The sequence below is a fragment of the Coregonus clupeaformis genome, unplaced genomic scaffold (genome assembly GCF_020615455.1).
Source record: "Coregonus clupeaformis isolate EN_2021a unplaced genomic scaffold, ASM2061545v1 scaf0088, whole genome shotgun sequence".
Taxonomy (NCBI): domain Eukaryota; kingdom Metazoa; phylum Chordata; class Actinopteri; order Salmoniformes; family Salmonidae; genus Coregonus; species Coregonus clupeaformis.
The window spans coordinates 834,111-854,198 of record NW_025533543.1 but is presented as its reverse complement, the minus strand read 5'-3'; the positions used below and the strand labels follow the sequence as shown (position 1 = coordinate 854,198).

The 20,088-nt window shown below is 46.2% G+C and overlaps 1 protein-coding gene and 1 non-coding gene across 2 annotated transcripts; both read left to right on the top strand.

Annotated features, from left to right (window-relative positions):
- Positions 1-1,078: 1,078 nt before the first annotated feature.
- Positions 1,079-17,411, top strand: LOC121574241 (mitochondrial dynamics protein MID51-like). Its single transcript, XM_041886868.2, is given in 3 exon segments — positions 1,079-1,152; positions 16,365-17,347; positions 17,350-17,411. Coding segments are annotated over 3 exon segments (1,119 nt in total).
- trnag-ucc lies at positions 7,723-7,795 on the top strand. The gene has a single exon. It is a non-coding gene; the product is annotated as a tRNA-Gly (tRNA).
- Positions 17,412-20,088: the final 2,677 nt, after the last annotated feature.

Sequence of the window (20,088 nt, the reverse complement as noted above, 5' to 3'; positions counted from 1 at the left end):
AAATACTTTTTCATAGTACTGCTCCCCTGTTAGCTAGAAACCACAAGTGTCTATCCAGATAAGGAAAAGGCACCCGCAAAAGAAAACATATAGTTACATGTCATTTGTGGTGTGCATGATGATGAGCAAAGTCATTGTAGCCTATCATTTCACTTCCCCTGTGAGAACCATGAGGACGGGCTGACTTGGCTTTGCTGTACCGCAGCCGAAGCCTGCCAGCAGCCTACCTACCAAATGTTGCACCATGTCTATTACAATGTAGAGAAATGTATATCAGCTATCTTTCAATAGTTATCCATATTACCGGAGCTTTATCTGATTCTTTCTAACTATTTCTATGGCGGATTCACGTCCACAATTTATAGAAGATGCCAAAACTTTGGAGATAACAATATATGGAGAAGTCAAAGACAGGCCATTGGTTTCCATCTGTGGCAAAGTTTTCCCTAAATCAACCCTTATGACAAATCCAGCTCCAGAACCAGCCATAGAGCCAGCTGGCTACTCTTTTGAATACGGTGTAGTTTAAAAAATAAACTGCAACAACAGATCACATTAGCTAGCTAGATAAGGCTAGCAAGATAGCTAGCTATACTGACAGCTGTCAGTGCCCTATTTGTTTATGTTTATCAACTCCATGTGGAAATTCCCACACACACTTCTTCATTCTTCGGAGGTGGAACCTAAATGTGCAGTTCCTCATTAGGACGGGAAATTAAGTTGAAATAGTGGTGGCAACTTCCTCTGGGATAGTCCTTTAAGTTTACCGATGACACAACGGTGGTGGGCCTGATCGCCGACGGCAGCGAGACAGCCTACAGGGAGGAGGTTCGAGCCCTGGCAGAGTGGTGCAAGGAAAAAAGCGTTTACCTCAACGTCAGCAAAACCAAGAAGGTGATTGTGGACTACAGGAAACAGGGGGAAGAGCAGTTCCCTATTGACATCGACAGGGCTGCAGTGGAAAGGGTCAAAAGCTTCAAGTTCCTCTGCGTGCACATCACCGAGGAACTGACATGGACCAATCACACCGACACCATGGTGAAGAAGGCGCAACACCGCCTCTTCAACCTCAGGCGACATGGGCCCTAAGATCCTCAAGAAGTTCTACAGCTGCACCATTGAGACCATCTTGACCAGCTGCATCATCGCCTGGTATGGCAACTGCACCGCCCTCAACTGCAAGGCACTACAGAGGGTGGTGCGGACGGCCCAATACATCACTGGGGGCGAGCTCCCTGCCCTCCAAGACATCTACATCAGGCGGCGTTTGAGGAAAGCCCGGAAGGTCGTCAAGGACTCCAGTCACCCAAGCCACGGACTGTTCACTCTGATACTATCTGGCAAGCGGTATCAGAGCATCAGGTCTTCGTAACCAACAGGCTCCGAGAATGCTTCTACCAACAGGCCATCAGACTGCGGAACAGCTAACCCGAGCTGCCTCCCTGCACCGACCTGCACCTTAGTGACTATTTGCAACCTTGAGACTATTATTGTACTGCATTGTTGAGGGAACTAGCACAAAAACATTTTGCTGCACCTGTTATACCTGCTGTAAACTGCGTACATGACGAATAAAATGTTATGTGATTTGACACGTCATAATTAGGGTTGCAAAAGGAAGGTATATTACTGGAAATTTTCGTATCTTTCAAAGATTTTATGTAATCTATCACAAGACATCTAGTGGTCCTTTTGGGTACTTCATATTATCACATTATCTCTGGCTCTCTGTGTGGCTGTATCACATGTACATAGCCATGGGAAGTAGGGGTGCTGAGGGTGCTGCACACCCCCTGAAAATCAGAAGAAAAAAAATATATACAGTACCAGTCAAAAGTTTGTACACACCTACTCATTCCAGTTTATTTTTTATTTTATATTTTTTACTATTTTCTACATTGTAGATTGATAGTGAAGACATCAAAACTATGAAATAACACATATGGAATCATGTAGTAACCAAAAAAGTGTTAAACAAATCAAAATACTGTATATTTTATATTTGAGATTCTTCAAATAGCCACCCTTTGCCTTGATGACAGCTTTGCACACGATTCTCTCAACCAGCTTCATGAGGTAACCTGGAATGCATTTCAATTAACAGGTGTGCCTTGTTAAAAGTTAATTTGTGGAATTTATTTCCTTCTTAATGCATTTGAGCCAATCAGTTGTGTTGTGACATGGTAGGGTTGGTATACAGAAGATAACCCTATTTGGTAAAAGACCAAGTCCATATTATGGCAAGAACAGCTCCAATAAGCAAATAGAAATTACAGTATATCATTACTTTAAGAGATGAAGGTCAGTCAATCCGAAAATGTCAAGAACTTTGAAAGTTTCTTCAAGTGCAGTCGCAAAAATCATCAAGTGCTATGATGAAACTGGCTCATGAGGACCGCCACAGGAAAGGAAGACCCAGAGTTACCTCTGCTGCAGAGGATAAGTTCATTAGAGTTACCAGCCTCAGAAATTGCAGCCCAAATAAATGCTTCACAGAGTTCAAGTAACAGACACATCTCAACATCAACTGTTCAGAGGAGACTGCGTGAATCAGGCCTTAATGTCTAATTGCTGCAAAGAAACCACTATTAAAGGACACCAATAAGAAGAAGAGACTTGCTTGGGCCAAGAAACACGAGCAATGGACATTAGACCGGTGGAAATCTGTCCTTTGGTCTGATTAATCCAAATTTGAGATTTTTGGTTCCAACCGCCGTGTCTTTGTGAGAAGCAGAGTAGGTGAACGGATGATCTCCGCATTTGATGGTGTGGGGGTGTTTTGCTGGTGACACTGTCTGTGATTTATTTAGAATTCAAGGCACACTTAACCAGCATGGCTACCACAGCATTCTGCAGCAATACGCCATCCCATCTGGTTTGGGCTAAGTGGGACTATCATTTTTTTTTCAACAGGACAATGACCCAACACACCTCCAGGCTGTGTAAGGGCAATTTTACCAAGAAGGAGAGTGATGGAGTACTGCATCAGATGACCTGGCCTCCACAATCACCCAACCTCAACCCAATTGAGATGGTTTGGGATTAGTCGGACGGCAGAGTGAAGGAAAAGCAGCCAACAAGTGCTCAGCATATGTGGGTTGGTTGAGAGAATTCCAAGAGTGTGCAAAGCTGTCATAATGGCAAAGGTTGGCTATTTGAAGAATGTGATTCGCCACCTGGTTATCAGAAGGGGAAAGGAGAAGATTAATTGTATGTTGTCTGCGTAGCAATGATAGGAGAGACCATGTGAGGATATGACAGAGCCAAGTGACTTGGTGTATAGAGAGAATAGGAGAGGGCCTAGAACTGAGTCCTGGGGGACACCAGTGGTGAGAACACGTGGTGCGGAGACAGATTCTCGCCATGCCACCTGTCACGTAGGACGCAATCCAAGAGTGAGCCGCGCCGGAGATGCCCAACTCGGAGAGGGTGGAGAGGAGGATCTGATGGTTCACAGTATCAAAGGCAGCAGATAGAAGGATGAGAGCAGAGGAGAAAGAGTTAGCTTTAGCAGTGCAGAGAGCCTCTGTGACACAGAGAAGAGCAGTCTCAGTTGAATGACCAGTCTTGAAACCTGACTGGTTTGGATCAAGAAGGTCATTCTGAGAGAGATAGCAGGAGAGTTGGCTATAGACAGCATGCTCAAGAGTTTTGGAGAGAAAAGAAAGAAGGGATACTGGTCTGTAGTTGTTGACATCGGAGGGATCGAGTGTAGGTTTTTTGAGGAGGGGTGCAACTCTTGCTTTCTTGAAGATGGAAGGGACATAGCCAGTGGACAAGAAAGAGTTGATGAGCGAGGTGAGGTAAGGGAGAAGGTCTCCGGAAATGGTCTGGAGAAGAGAGGAGGGTATAGGGTCAAGAGGGCAGGTTGTTGGGCGGCCGGCCGTCACAATTCGCAAGATTTCATCTGGAGAGAGAGGGGAGAAAGAAGTCAAAGCATAGGGTAGGGCAGTGTGAGCAGGACCAGCGGTGTCATTTGACTTAATAAATGAGGATTGGATGTCGTCAACCTTCTTTTCAAAATGGTTGACGAAGTCATCCACAGAGAGGGAGGAGAGAGGGGGAGGAGGAGGAGGATTCAGTAGGGAGGAGAAGGTGGCAAAGAGCTTCCTATGGTTAGAGGCAGAGGCTTGAAATTTAGAGTGGTAGAAAGTGGCTTTAGCAGCAGAAACGGAGGAAGAGAATGTAGAGAGGAGGGAGTGGAAAGATGACAGGTCCGCAGGGAGTCTAGTTTTCCTCCATTTCCGCTTGGCTGCCCGGAGCCCTGTTCTGTGAGCTCGCAATGAATCGTCAAGCCACGGAGCAGGAGGGGAGGACCGAGCCGGCCGGGAGGATAGGGGACATAGAGAGTCAAAAGATTCAGAGAGGGAGGAGAGGAGAGTTGAGGAGGCAGAATCAGGAGATTGGAGGGAGAAGGATTTAGCAGAGGGAAGAGATGATAGGATGGAAGAGGAGAGAGTAGCGGGAGAGAGAGAGCGAAGGTTGCGACGGCACATTACCATCTGAGTAGGGGCAGAGTGAGTAGTGTTGGAGGAGAGCGAGAGAGAAAAGGACACAACGTAATGGTCGGAGACTTGGAGGGGAGTTGCAGTGAGATTAGTAGAAGAACAGCATCTAGTAAAGATGAGGTCAAGCGTATTGGCTGCCTTGTGAGTAGGGGGGGACGGTGTGAGGGTGAGGTCAAAAGAGGAAAGGAGTGGAAAGAAGGAGGCAGAGAGAAATTAGTCAAAGGTAGACGAAGGGAGGTTAAAGTCACCCAGAACTGTGAGGGGTGAGCCATCCTCAGGAAAGGAACTTATCAAGGCGTCAAGCTCATTGATGAACTCTCCAAGGGAACCTGGAGGGCGATAAATGACAAGGATGTTAAGCTTGAATGGGCTAGTGACTGTGACAGCATGGAATTCAAATGAGGAGACAGACAGATGGGTCAGGGGGAAAAGAGAGAATGTCCACTTGGGAGAGATGAGGATTCCTGTGCCACCGCCGCACTGAACAGATGCTCTCGGGGTATGCGAGAACACATGATCAGACGGGGAAAGAGCAGTAGGAGTAGCAGTGTTTTCTGTGGTAATCCATGTTTCTGTCAGCGACAAGAAGTCGAGGGACTGGAGGGTGGCATAGGCTGAGATGAACTCTGACTTGTTGGCCGCAGAACGGCAGTTCCAGAAGCTACCGGAGACCTGGAACTCCACGTGGGTCGTGCACGCAGGGACCACCAGCTTAGAGTGGCAGCAGCCACGCCGTGTGAAGCGTTTGTATGGCCTGTGTGGAGAGGAGAGAACAGGGATAGACAGACACATAGTTGACAGGCTACAGAAAAGGCTACAATAATGCAAAGGAGATCGGAATGAAATTAACTAAGCATCTGGGAAAGCGAGAGAGCAGGGCCTCCCTCACGTTACACTGAAACACTCAAATATAACTCTCCCAACTTCCACTTTAGATTAATAGACTATAGTTAGTGTCTGGTCTGTTAGCGATGTTACCAAACAGACTAGTTCTGTCTCTTACCTCTAGTTAGCGTCTGGTCTGTTAGCGATGTTACCAAACAGACTAGTTCTGTCTCTTACCTCTAGTTAGCGTCTGGTCTATTAGCGATGTTACCAAACAGACTAGTTCTGTCTCTTACCTCTCATTCTACAATGTAGAAAATAGTACAAATTAAGAAAAACCCTTGAATGAGCAGGTGTGTCCAAACTTTTGACTGGTACTGTATATATAAATGTCAAAATGTATTTGTTGTCAATGTTTTAGCGTCAATCTGGTGGCAGTTGTGAAAAAGTCAAGAGTTGCAGAGTTAATAGAAAATAATGCCATTGTTGATTAGATTATTTTTCATCAATTAGGCTATTTTCGCTTGAACCATATGTTCCATCTACTAGAAACTCATGGTCAATATGGACACAGATCTAAAACATGAATAATATATATGAATAATTGTTTTAAAAGTTATTCATGTATAAATTACCAAAATTAAGATAGATTGCCATAGATTTTCTGTTAGTCACCAAAATTACAGAAGATTCCTTTGCAACCCGTCACAATTCTCTCTTGGCTTTATGAGAGGCATGGAGAGGTTGTCATAATTCATCTGAATAAATGGGCTGTTTAAGGGGGATATTTGATTTACTGTAGATGGAGGTTTCTACAAGAGATAACACAATCTCAAGGCATTCCTGTGCCTAATCATTTATCATTACATGCCTCTTTGTGACAGGACATATTCCAGGAAAAACAGATGCGCATTTGGAGATTAGGGGAGAGTTTATCTAGTAAGCATTGATATGAAATCCAACCAAAGGAAATTAAATACTTGCATCCATGCACCACTGGCCTTCAGATTGTCATGAATTTCAATCACATCTTATTGCACAATGTAGATTTGAATTGACAACCTTTTTCATGAGTTGACAAACCCTCACGTTAAATCTTAAATCTATGATTATGTATTGAACTTCTGACAGTCAAGTCAAGACATTAAGAATAATGGTGACACCAATACAGCACTAACCATTTATGATAGCTTAGCTGTCCACTGATGAGCCAGATATTAACACATTTACCAACTGTATCTACATGCGCAATCTCAGCCATTTTGAGTATGCTGTACTAATCTCCCTCTCATGTCTGTGTGAGATGCATTATTGATTATCTGATCAGTTCGCCCATTAGCCTGTGAATTCTGGGATTAATCAGATGGAGTGGATGAGAGCATCTGAGTATCTGGTGGTGGTGTGTGTGTTTATGTGCCTTCCTTAAGTGCCTGCCTCATGGTAATGGGCGCAGTGATAACAGGAACAGACAACCTATAGCCCACTCAGCCTTGGCGTGGCCACACGTCTCCCTCACCTCAAATGAGTCCTGTCAAGGGCCCGCACATCGGACGCCACCCTAATTGGCAGTGTATTAACAAGCAAATCATTCCAATTAGCAGGCACCGAGTGATGAGGAATAATATTATCTGTGTGATGGTGGGACGGCGGGGCCGCCGTGCTCCGTCATTGGCATTTTCTAATTTCCCAGAAACAATAGCAAGTAAATTGGAGGATGGGAGCGGAGGAGGCACCGATGAAAGAGAGATCCTCTCCTCCACATGGTAGGAGAGACTGTCTGTGGAGCTCTGGAGCACAGAGCAGCACCACCAGGAGTGGTTCTTGACTCTGTCTAGTGTAGTCACTGCCTGGAGCAAAAGCCTCAAACAGCTTCCACCATGACTACAATTACTGCTGTATCTTTTGCGTCCCTTTGCTCTACAATGAATAGTCCATGACAAATATCACCACACACAAAAAAATAATGGTTCTGATTAGTACCAGATAGGGGTTCTTTGGCTTGTAACCATAGCGGAACCCTTTTTGGTGCTACAGTAGATAGAACCCTTTTTTGAGGGTTCAATAAAGAACCATGCTCATAAGGTTCTAAATGGAACCTATATGGTGCTATAAAAAAACCTTTCCTATGGTTCTATAAAGAACCATTAACCTCTTAAGGATCGGACCCATTTTCTCAATTTTCGCCTAAAATGACATCTAACTGCATGTAGCTCAGGACCTGAAGCAAGGATATGCATATTATTGATACAATTTTAAAGGAAACACTTTGAAGTTTGTGGAAATGTGAAATTAATGTAGGAGAATATAACACATTAGATCTGGTAAAAGATAATACAAACCAAAAAACATGCGTTTTTTTGTTCCATCATCTTTGAAACGCAAGAGAAAGGCCTGTGTAGCTCAGTTGGTAGAGCATGGCGTTTCCAACGCCAGGGTTGTGGGTTCGATTCCCACGGGGGGCCAGTATGAAAATGTATGCACTCACTAACTGTAAGTCGCTCTGGATAAGAGCGTCTGCTAAAATGACAAAGAAAAGGCCACAATATAATATTACAGTTTAGGCGCTATTCAGAATTTGGCCACTAGATGGCAGCAGTGTGTATGCAAAGTTTCAGATTGATCCAGTGAAGCATTGCAATACTTGACTATTTTGTATCAAGTCTGACCAAATGTGCCGAATTGGTCAATTGATACATTTTCAAATACATAACTATAGAGAACATACAAAAATGATATGGTAATAAAATGTAAGTTTACACACTCCCAGGAATGTCATACATGATGGATCATTAGCTTATACACTAACTTTCACATATCTAGATAGCCGGGCGGGGTGGGTGTGGAGCCAGAATCAGCAGGGGTTCAAACTGCAGATCCCAGTTCCAACATTTGAATTTAAAATAGATTTTATCAAACAAAACTTTCCTACATTTTATCTCTGGGACCCTTAGAATGACAAAGATTACTGAATGTAAGTACATTATTTACCTTCAGAGGTGAATGTATCAAACCAGTTGCCGTGATACGTTTGTTGTTGTTGTGCACTCTCCTCAAACAATAGCATGGTATTTTTTCACTGTAATAGCTACTGTAAATTGGACAATGCTGTTATATTAACAAAAATTAAAGTTTTCTGCCCATATAAGACATGTCTATGTCCTGGAAAGTTTGTTGTTACTTACAACAGTCATGCTAATCACATTAGCGCACGTTAGCTCAACCGTCCTGTATAAAAGACACCGATCCCATAGAGGTTAAAAAAGGTTCTGATGCCTCACACAGAGTGTGTAAAAATAGGCATTCAGCCAGGACGGGTTGTGTCAGCTCTTCGCTCCAGACCTCCAGTCCGTCTCCACAGCCCGGTCCGACCTGTTCCTGTTCCCCGCACCAAGCCTGTGGTGCGCGTCGCCAGCACGGCCCGGCCTGTTCCTGCTTCCCGCACCAAGCCTGTGGTGTGCGTCGCCAGCCCGGCCCAGCCTGTTCCTGCCCCTCGCACCAAGCCTGTGGTGCGCGTCGCCAGCCCGGCCCGGCCTGTTCCTGTCCCTCGCACCAAGCCTGTGGTGCGCGTCGCCAGCCCGGCCTGTTCCTGCTCCCCGCACCAAGCCTGTGGTGCGCGTCGCCAGCCCAGCCCGGCCTGTTCCTGCCCCTCGCACCAAGCCTGTGGTGCGCGTCGCCAGCCCAGCCCGGCCTGTTCCTGCTCCCCGCACCAAGCCTGTGGTGCGCGTCGCCAGCCCGGCCCGGCCTGTTTCTGCTCCCCGCACCAAGCCTGTGGTGCGCGTCGTCAGCCCGGTCCGGCCTGTGCCTGCTCCCCGCACCAAGACTGTGGTGCGCGTCGCCAGCCCGGCCTGTTCCTGCTCCCCGCACCAAGCCTGTGGTGCGCGTCGCCAGCCCAGCCCGGCCTGTTCCTGCCCCTCGCACCAAGCCTGTGGTGCGCGTCGCCAGCCCGGCACAGCCCGTGCCTGTTTCACCGGTGCCTGGTCAGGTACCGGTCAGCTGCTCCACACCGGAGCCTAAGCACTCCGCTCCACCGATGTCCAGTCCAGCTCCAGCCAGCGGGGCCAGACCAGACCAGGGGTGCTACGGGGGGGTAGTTAGAGGGTGGTGGTCACGCCCGGAGCCGGATCCGCCTCCGAGGCGGAATGCCCACCCGGCCCCTCCCCTGTTGGGTTTAGTTGGCGCGGTCGCAGTCCGCGCCTTTGGGGGGGGGTACTGTCACTTCCTGGCTCTGGGGACTCTTATATGTTGAGCCAGGGTGTTAGTTTATATGTGTAGTGTCTATGTTTTGTTTTCTATGTGTTCTTTTCTAGATCGTGTGTTTCTGTGTTGGCCGGGGTGGTTCCCAATCGGTTGTTGTCTCTGATTGGGAACCATACTTAGGCAGCCTGTTGTGCACTTGTCATTTGTGGGATCTTGTTCCGTGTAGGTTTGTGTTTATGACCGAGGACTTCACGTTTCGTTTTGTTGTTTTGTTAATTGTTAATAGTACTCAATAAAAGATGTACGCATTTCACGCTGCGCCTTGGTCCACTCATTACGACGATCGTGACAGAAACGGCCCTGATTAAAGTTTTAAACGATATACGGCTGAATACTGATTCTGATAAAGTAACAGTTCTGGTTCTATTAGATCTCAGTGCAGCATTTGACACTGTCGATCATGGAACACTTATAGATAGGCTGGAAAAGTGGGTAGGACTCTCCGGGACAGTCCTTGATTGGTTCAGATCTTATCTAGATGGCCGGAGTTACTTTGTCACCATTGGTAATCATAAATCTGATAGGGTGGCTATGACATGCGGAGTTCCACAGGGATCAGTTCTCGTACCGATTCTGTTTAATCTCTATATGCTACCCCTGGGCCAAATTTTACAGAACAACAACATTAACTACCACAGCTATGCTGATGATACTCAAATATATATGGCTCTCGAACCATATGACAACAGCTCAATAGACTCTCTGTGTCACTGTATAGAGCACATAAATACCTGGATGAACCAGAATTGTCTACAATTAAACCAAGATAAAACTGAGATTATTGTGTTTGGCAACAAAAATAAAAGAACAAAAAAAAGATAAAGATCTTAAAACCAGCGATCAAGTGCGTAATCTTGGTGTTCTGATAGACTCAGACCTCACATTTAACAGTCATATCAAAGCGGTCACCAAAACAGCATTCTATCATCTAAAAAATGTGTCCCATGCTTTTATCTCTAGTAGGGTTGACTACTGTAATGGCCTCTTAACAGGACTCCCGAAAAAGACTAAAACATTTGAGGTGTGTCCTTAAAAACTTGATCCAAAGTGCTAATTTCAGGCAGCGCTGATAGGGATATTTAAGACCAACCAAAAGCTGTTTTTGCGGTAACGCAGTTGGTTACGACAGCAAATGCATTCTATCCAGCCATGACGCACACTGCCCAGATGCACAGGGAAGAACAGTAGCCTAATGTGATTTTGCTGCCTGTATACTTCCTATTTAGAAACATAAAAAACGTATGTTTTTTCCCATTTCGTTTTATTTGATTAAAAACCAAGCATAGCCTCCCCTCCTCTCAATGAAGGCTCTTTTTTATTGTCTGCCCAATGCAATCACAAAGTAGTCAAGACTGTCGATAAAGGGTTTAGCTCCTGAGACAGCTTGGAAATAAATCTTAATCACCAAAGCTTTATTAAAATATGAAGTTTGACAGAAATAAAACAGTGAGCTGACATTCCCTTTTTATCTATGCTTTGTAGGCAGGCCCACATTATTTTAGCTATGCAGGTCCCGTTTTGGACGTGCGTAAAACCCCCTTCTTGATGTAGGCTACCTGTCCATGTCCATCATGAAACGAGAGATGAGAACCTCGGTTAATACCGGTGAACCTCGTATTTAGAAGTTATCTGTAACCTGTAAAGATTGCTTTTTTCTGTTTCATTTGTTCAAAACCCAAGCCCTCCCTTAGGCCTACTATACAGTAACTAAGGCTGGTTCAACAGCAATACGTGTCTTTTTTATCATGGCGATTTTACGATATCATTACGTTTAACATTTATTTAACAAAAAAATGGATTGGTTTTTCGTAACATTTTATTACAACCAAACTTATTAGAATGATTCACCTTCCTGGTTTTATGGTGACAACGTCCTTGGCGCACTTGAAATGCAACTGTAAAATCTGCGATCTGTAAAATGGTTCCGATTACATTCACAATTTATTTGGGAGCAGTATAACGGTGAGTGGACATTCTCCCTTTCCCTTATCCTTCTATTATTTCCCTATTTAACCCTCTGGTTCCCACATGGTTTTGTGCGTGTTTGTTTTTTGTTTCGTGTCATACTCTTATGTGAGCGTGGACATTTGTGTTGTTTATTGTTCCGAGTAATGTACGTTGTTTACTCAGTTCTGTGTCCTGCGCATGACTCCGTCATATCGCTGCACATTTGACACATGACAGAAACACGCACCTAATATGGAATCAGCAGGTGCAGCCGGTCCCCCGGTACCAGTGGAGGAGCACGTCCAGCAGCACGCGATGGATGATCCAGAATCTTGGCACAGCCATGGATCGCGTGTTGCAGACCATGGAGCGATGGGAGAGAGGGGGTTTTCCCACAACCCCATCAACTTCAGGTCAACCCACACGGATGTCCACCCCTCCGTCACCTGGACCCAGCTCTCGCTCCTGAGGGCATATGATGGGATGGCTGCCGGGTGCCAGTGGTTCCTGCTCCAGGTGGAGCTCTACCTGGCGACCATCCACCCAGATCCGCCCTCATCTCCTGTCTGTCGGGGAGAGCGCTTGAGTGGGCCAACGCCGAATGGGGAGGAATAGACGCAGCATTGGTTCGCTATGAGGATTTCACCCGCCGCTTCCGGGCGGTCTTCGATCATCCACCGGAGGGGAGAGCGGCGGGGGAACACTTGTTCCACCTCAGACAGGGGAAGAGGAGCGCACAGGACTTCGCACTGGACTTCAGGACCTTGGCGGCCAGCGCGGGATGGAATGAGAGGACCCTGATTGACCATTACCGGTGTAGTCTACGTGAGGATGTTCGTCGGGAGCTGGCATGCAGGGACACCACCCTTACCCTCAACCAGCTGGTGGATCTATCTATACGGCTGGATAACCTGTTGGCCACCCGCGGACGTCCGGATCAGGGTCCGTCCATCCATCCCCCAGCACCTCCGACCCTAACCCTATGGAGCTCGGAGGTGCTGATCTAAGGGTGACCGGGGGGTGGTGCGTTTCCTGCACCAACTGTGGCCGCAGAGGGCACACTACTGGTCTGCCCTGGGGAGTCAAGGCAGCAGGCAGGGCACTGGTGGATCATCACAGGTGAGTAGGCACCCAACTTACCCAGAGCTCCCTGTTGCGCACGTGTGTATGTATTGAATTTTCTGAGTTTTCCCCGCATTCCCAGCATAAGGCGCTAGTAGATTCAGGCGCAGCTGGGAACTTTATTGACCGTTCATTTGCACGTAGATTAGGGATCCCTATTGTTCCTGTTGATGTGCCCTTCCCTGTACATGCCTTAGATAGTCGTCCTTTAGGGTCGGGCCTGATTCGGGAGGTCACAGCTCCACTATGTATGAAAACGCAGGAGGGTCATGAGGAGAGAATTAGTCTCTTCCTGATCGATTCTCCTGCGTTTCCTGTGGTGTTGGGGCTTCCCTGGTTGGCCTCTCATGACCCCACTATTTTGTGGCAACAGAGGGCTCTCAAGGGATGGTCACGTTAGTGCTCAGGGAGGTGTGTAGGTGTTTCCATAGGTGCAACTACGGTGGAGAGTCCAAACCAGGTCTCCACTATGCACATTCCCCCCGAATATGCCGATTTGGCTCTCGCCTTCTGTAAAAAGAATCAGATCACTGTGAAGTACAGTTACCCACTGCCTCTCATAGCCAGTGTGACAGAGTCCTTGCACGGACCGCATTTCAGCTGAGCGTAATTGGCCGACTCCAACCACGGTGAAGGAGGTGCAGCGGTTCTTAGGGTTTGCCAACTACTACCGGAGGTTTATTCAGGGCTTTGGTCAGGTAGCAGCTCCCATTACCTCCTTGCTGAAGGGGGGACCGGTTCGACTGCAGTGGTCAGCTGGGGGCGGACAGGGCTTTTGGTCACCTGAAGGCTCTGTTTACCTCGGCTCCCGTGCTGGCTCATCCTGATCCCTCCTTAGCATTCACAGTAGAGGTGGACGCGTCCGAGGCTGGGATAGGAGCTGTACTGTCTCAGCGCTCGGGTACGCCACCAAAGCTCCGCCCCTGTGCTTTCTTTTCGAAGAAGCTCAGCCCGGCAGAGCGAAACTATGATGTGGGGGACCGTGTGCTGTTAGCTGTTGTCAAGGCTCTGAAGGCGTGGAGGCATTGGCTTGAGGGGGCTGAACACCCTTTCCTCATTTGGACTGACCACCGCAATCTGGAGTACATCCAGGCGGCGAGGAGACTGAACCCTCGCCAGGCAAGGTGGGCCATGTTTTTCACCCATTTTGTTTTCACCCTATCCTACAGACCAGGTTCCCAGAATGCTAAGGCAGACGCACTGTCCCGGATGTATGACACAGAGGAGCGGTGGCACCGGTGGCACCGGTGATATGGGAGGTTGACGCAGACATCACCCCAGACAGTTTTTAGGTCCATTGCTTGAATACTTTGATTTCTGTATTTTTATATAAAAACGATACATTTCCGAAATCACCTAAAATGCATTACAAACGATATGTAAGCAACGATTGATGTCTCAACACTGATTTGCCAAATAAATGTGTTTTTGATGTAAAGAGTATAACAGAACAACGACCTACTTTATATCGTCTTTCATCCGGATGATACTCTTCTTCGTGGTTCAAAGATTGATAATTACAGAAGGTGGGAAAGGAAGTCAGGACAACAGGAAGTAAATAAATAGATGTTAGCTAGTAGTAGCAAATAGGAAAACCTATCTGGGAAAAATCAGATACAGACAAACTGCACATTTTCACTCCTTTCCTGTCCGCAAACGCGATAGAGCTTAGGGTCAGGCATGGCTGCAGGTCATCTAACATTCTGAGGATGGTGTTGATACGTCACCTGAAGTCATTCACCAGTTGCGGTTGTCATCCTGAGGATGGTGTCTATACGTCACCTGAAGTCATTCACCAGTTGCCCCAAACATGCAGGATTTTTTTATTTTGCTTTGTGAAATAGTATATTTTTTCCTACTAGGCGTTTACAGTTTTCTGTTAGTGCTATTGATTTCATAAAATTACTTGCTTGCCCTAGCCTTGCTCTGGCCATAGAATATTAGTTTATGTTTAATTTAATTTGCACCAAATAAAATAAGTGATAAACAACAATACAGATAAAACATTTTAAAAAATAAAAAACGGTGTGCAGGTGTGTTTGGAAGTGTGATGCGTGTGATAGAAGGAGTCAGGCGCAGGAGAGTAATACGCATCCAAAAAGTGTCTTTTGTCGATAAACAGTTGCGCAAGCATGCGACAACAACACTCAGGCACAGGGGAAATATCTACCCTGGCAACAACAAGGTAACGGTAGCTCAACCGAGCTACACACAGCTCACAACAAACATTCACCCACACAGACAAGGAAGTAGAGGGAACACTTATACAATGACTAATTGGGGATAAGGACCAGGTGTGTGTGATTAATTAGACAAGACTAGTGGAGTGATGATAAATGGATCGGCAGCAGCTAGTAAGCCAGTGACGACGAACGCCGAAACCTGCCCGAACAAGGAGGGGAGGCAGCCTCGGCAGAAGTCGTGACAGGAAGCCCAAGGGCTTATATTACATTAGTAAAATAACCAAAAAAAAGTTTGTAACAAAACCCACTAATCATAAATGTACAAATGAAATGATCAGCAATCACAAAAGAATAGTGTTATATGTTTTGTTTAAATGTGTGTGTGCATGTGAGTGTGTGAGAGTTGGGCTATATGGAGGAGATTACAGAGTAGTTTAGTCATCAGGCTGACCCCCAGTCTTCGCTTGAAGTTATTGAGGGATGATGAGGTTTTGGCATTGTGAAGATAAGAATTCCAGAGTAGGGTACCTCTTTATCTGATAGAGAATTGATTATGTGAGGTGCGGCAATGGGGAGGGTGAAATTTATCGCAGTGTCTTGTGTTATATAGATGGATTTCAGAATTAACCTGGAATAATCCATTGAAGGGTTTAGGTAAACTGTCTAGGAGGTATGAGTATTTGTAGATGAAAATGCATAATTGGCGTACATTAATGTTGACAATAGACAAGATATTGAGTTTCTTAAACAAAGGTGCAGATGGAGCCAGGTAATTAGAGGGGGTAGTCTTGCAAATGTATTTTGTATGATGAGTAATTTGTGTAGGTAGGAGGCATATGTACCAGCCCAGACAATATTACAGTAAATGAGATATGGGTAAATTAAGCTATAGTAAAGAGTTAGGAAGCAAACCTGATGAACCAAACCACTAATCTTTGCTGCAGACAAATTGAATATGATCTTTCCAGGATAACTTTTCATCAATTAGAACTCAGAGGAATCTAGTGGATGTGACTTGTTCCATTTCATTCCCACCAATTGAGATTCTGACTCTTTTTTTACAATATTTCTTATTCATACTAGTGAATACAATAAAGTTGGAATAAAGTTTTAACATGTAAAGATAATTTGTTTATCTGGAACCATTCAGGCCATGCCTTAGTTGGCTTCATTAATTAGTGAATCAAAATTATTGTGTGATAAAATCAAATTGGTATCATCAGCAAAGACAATGGAAAGTACGGTAGAAGACACAACATCAAGGTCATTGATTTAGATTAGGAATAACAAAGGTCATATTATCGAACCCTGTGGGATGCCACAGGATATCTTGGCCCTGGTAGATGCACAGCCGTTAGCATAAACAAATTGTTCTCTATCATAAACATAACTATAGATTCTGAGCCTGCCTGGAATGGTTGTTCCTACAAAGCCAGAGCCCCCTGATGGGAGACCATAATATACAAGGAAATATTCTCAAAGCTGCTAATGAGAACCTTGATGACCTTGTACCTAAATCTAGTCTGGATGAGAAGCCTGTCAAAGCAGCAGAGTCCCAGAGACCCAAGAGACTACAGCTGTGTCTCACCCTGCAGGAGCGTCTCCAGCAGTACTATTCTACCAGAGCAGCTTTAGCCCCAGTAGAGGTCCACAGAGCTGAGAGTCTAGCTCTAGATATCTGTATAGAGGTACAAGGCTTCCTGCACACCACAAACCCTGATATGCCTCTGGGAGAGATGTCACTGGGAGGGTCCCTGTTTGACGACCTACAGGTGGTTAGTGCGGACCATGCATGCCTGTTGGTTCCCCTCCAGATAGAACCCAGTCTGTGGAGACTGATCCCTGGGGAGGAGACCCTCCTAACACACCCTCTACACTGGAGGGTCCGACGGTTCAACCTGGAGTTCCCTAGAGGACGCAGCTACTGGGACAGGTTCCTAGTAAGAGGGTATCTATCCTGCCGGGCGATGGTGAGCATGCTCAGTAAGGCTGTGATGGAAACCATGAACTGGCCGTCCCTCTCCTCTACTCTTTACTGTCTGGTCAGGCCTGTCCTCAGGGGGGATGAACTGAAACTAGAGATACGACCAGAGCGAGGTGATTCTCTCTTCGTCTCCATGGTGCCGGTGCTGAGGGAGGCAGACGTGGTCCTGACTGCCCAGGTAGAGTTAACCCAGCCCTGGGATAGTGCCTGGCACCTCTCCCTCTACCCCTGGGAGAACCAGCGCCTGGCCCAGCTTGACTCAGCGGACCAGGGGGTCCGACGCACCCTCCTCAAAACCCTCAAAGCCGTCTGTCGACACTGTCCCGCCCTGCGACCCCTCTCCGCCGCGCCGCTGGCCAACCTCATCCTCCACCTCAGTGACAAGGACGTGGATTGGTCGGAGGGTTGTCTGAGTGGGCGGTTCCAGCAGTGTGTGTGGGAGCTGATAGGCTATCTGGAGGAGGGGGTGTTGCCCAGCTACTTCAAGCTCAGCGCTAATATGTTGAATGGAGTGACGGAGGAGGAGATCAGATGGGGTATATGTTGTACTGCGCTGTCTCTGAACCTGAGATTCTGCTAATATAGAAATATATAACCTGGTGCACATGTCACAGAGGACCTGTATGAGATTATAGAATACAGACAACACCACACTGACTTCTATGTATGAGTTATACCATATACAGCTCTACTGAGACCTGGACATATTGTTCAGATATAATAATATGGATATGTATAACAGTGTACTGGCATGTAGGTACTTCATAGTACCAGATCTACTGGGTTCTGTCCAAAATGGCATCATATTCCCTATATAGTGCACTACTTTAGACCACTGTGGGCCTGGTCAGGAGTGGTGCCCTACATAGGGAATATGATGCTGTGGGCCTGGTCAGAAGTAGTGCCCTACATAGGGAATATGATGCTGTGGGCCTGGTCAAGGGTAGTGCCCTATATAGGGAATATGATGCTGTGGGCCTGGTCAAAAGTAGTGCCATTTGGGACGCACACTGAGTCATGTAGCTCCTTCATATACACCTGGGGCTGATAGACCAGTAGACATACTGACAGACCGGTAGACAGACTGACAGACCGGTAGACAGACTGACAGACCGGTAGACAGACTGACATACCGGTAGACAGACTGACAGACAGGTAGACTGACAGACCGGTAGACAGACTGACAGACCGGTAGACAGACTGACAGGTAGACAGACTGACAGCATTTTATTGCATGACATAAGTATTTGATACATCAGAAAAGCAGAACTTAATATTTGGTACAGAAACCTTTGTTTGCAATTACAGAGATCATACGTTTCCTGTAGTTCCTGTTTGGCCCACTCCTTCATACAGACCTTCTCCAGATCCTTCAGGTTTCGGGGCTGTGGTTGGGCAATACGGACTTTCAGCTCCCTCCAAAGATTTTCTATTGGGTTCAGGTCTGGAGACTGGCTAGGCCACTCCAGGACCTTGAGATGCTTCTTACGGAGCCACTCCTTAGTTGCCCTGGCTGTGTGTTTCGGGTCATTGTCATGCTGGAAGACCCAGCCACGACCCATCTTCAATGCTCTTACTGAGGGAAGGAGGTTGTTGGCCAAGATCTCGCGATACATGGCCCCATCCATCCTCCCCTCAATACGGTGTAGTCGTCCTGTCCCCTTTGCAGAAAAGCATCCCCAAAGAATGATGTTTCCACCTCCATGCTTCACAGTTGGGATGGTGTTCTTGGTGTTGTACTCATCCTTCTTCTTCCTCCAAACACGGCGAGTGGAGTTTAGACCAAAAAGCTCTATTTTTGTCTCATCAGACCACATGACCTTCTCCGATTCCTCCTCTGGATCATCCAGATGGTCATTGGCAAACTTCAGACGGGCCTGGACATGCGCTGGCTTGAGCAGGGGAACCTTGCGTGCGCTGCAGGATTTTAATCCATGACGGCATAGTGTGTTACTAATGGTTTTTCATTGAGACTGTGGTCCCAGCTCTCTTCAGGTCATTGACCAGGTCCTGCCGTGTAGTTCTGGGCTGATCCCTCACCTTCCTCATGATCATTGATGCCCCACAAGGTGAGATCTTGCATGGAGCCCCAAACCGAGGATGATTGACCGTCATCTTGAACTTCTTCCATTTTCTAATAATTGTGCCAACAGTTGTTGCCTTCTCACCAAGCTGCTTGCCTATTGTCCTGTAGCCCATCCCAGCCTTGTGCAGGTATACAATTTTATCCCTGATGTCCTTACACAGCTCTCTGGTCTTGGCCATTGTGGAGAGGTTGGAGTCTGTTTGATTGAGTGTGTGGAGAGGTGTCTTTTATACAGGTAACAAGTTCAAACAGGTGCAGTTAATACAGGTAATGAGTGGAGAACAAGGGGGCTTCTTAAAGAAAAACTAACAGGTCTGTGAGAGACGGAATTCTTACTGGTTGGTAGGTGATCAAAGACTTATGTCATGCAATAAAATGCAAATTAATTACTTAAAAATCATACAATGTGATTTTCTGGATTTTTGATTTAGATTCCGTCTCTCACAGTTGAAGTGTACCTATGATAAAAATTACAGACCTCTACATGCTTTGTAAGTAGGAAAACCTGCAAATTTGGCAGTGAATCAAATACTTGTTCTCCCCACTGTATCATCTACACATCGTGTATGACCAGTATGAAAATGTATGCACTCACTAACTGTAAGTCGCTCTGGATAAGAGCGTCTGCTAAATGACTAAAATGTAAATGTAAAATGTAGGCGGTGGGGATTCTGGTGGGGTACCCCCACCCAGGTAGTGGCAGTGCTGGCAACACTAGCTGCAGTAACCCATGGGGAGGGGGTCACACTCGGACAATCAGAGAGGGGGCTTATTATTGTGGCCCAAGTGGCACAAAATAATCAAAGGACTGACTGCACGGAGATGCTTGGGAAAAATGGTTACAACGGGGTACCAGAGTGTTTGTGTCTCAGGTGAAATACTTGTTCTCCCCACTGTATACAGTGGGGAAAAAAAGTATTTAGTCAGCCACCAATTGTGCAAGTTCTCCCACTTAAAAAGATGAGAGAGGCCTGTAATTTTCGTCATAGGTACACGTCAACTATGACAGACAAATTGAGATTTTTTTTCTCCAGAAAATCACATTGTAGGATTTTTAATGAATTTATTTGCAAATTATGGTGGAAAATAAGTATTTGGTCAATAACAAAAGTTTCTCAATACTTTGTTATATACCCTTTGTTGGCAATGACACAGGTCAAATGTTTTCTGTAAGTC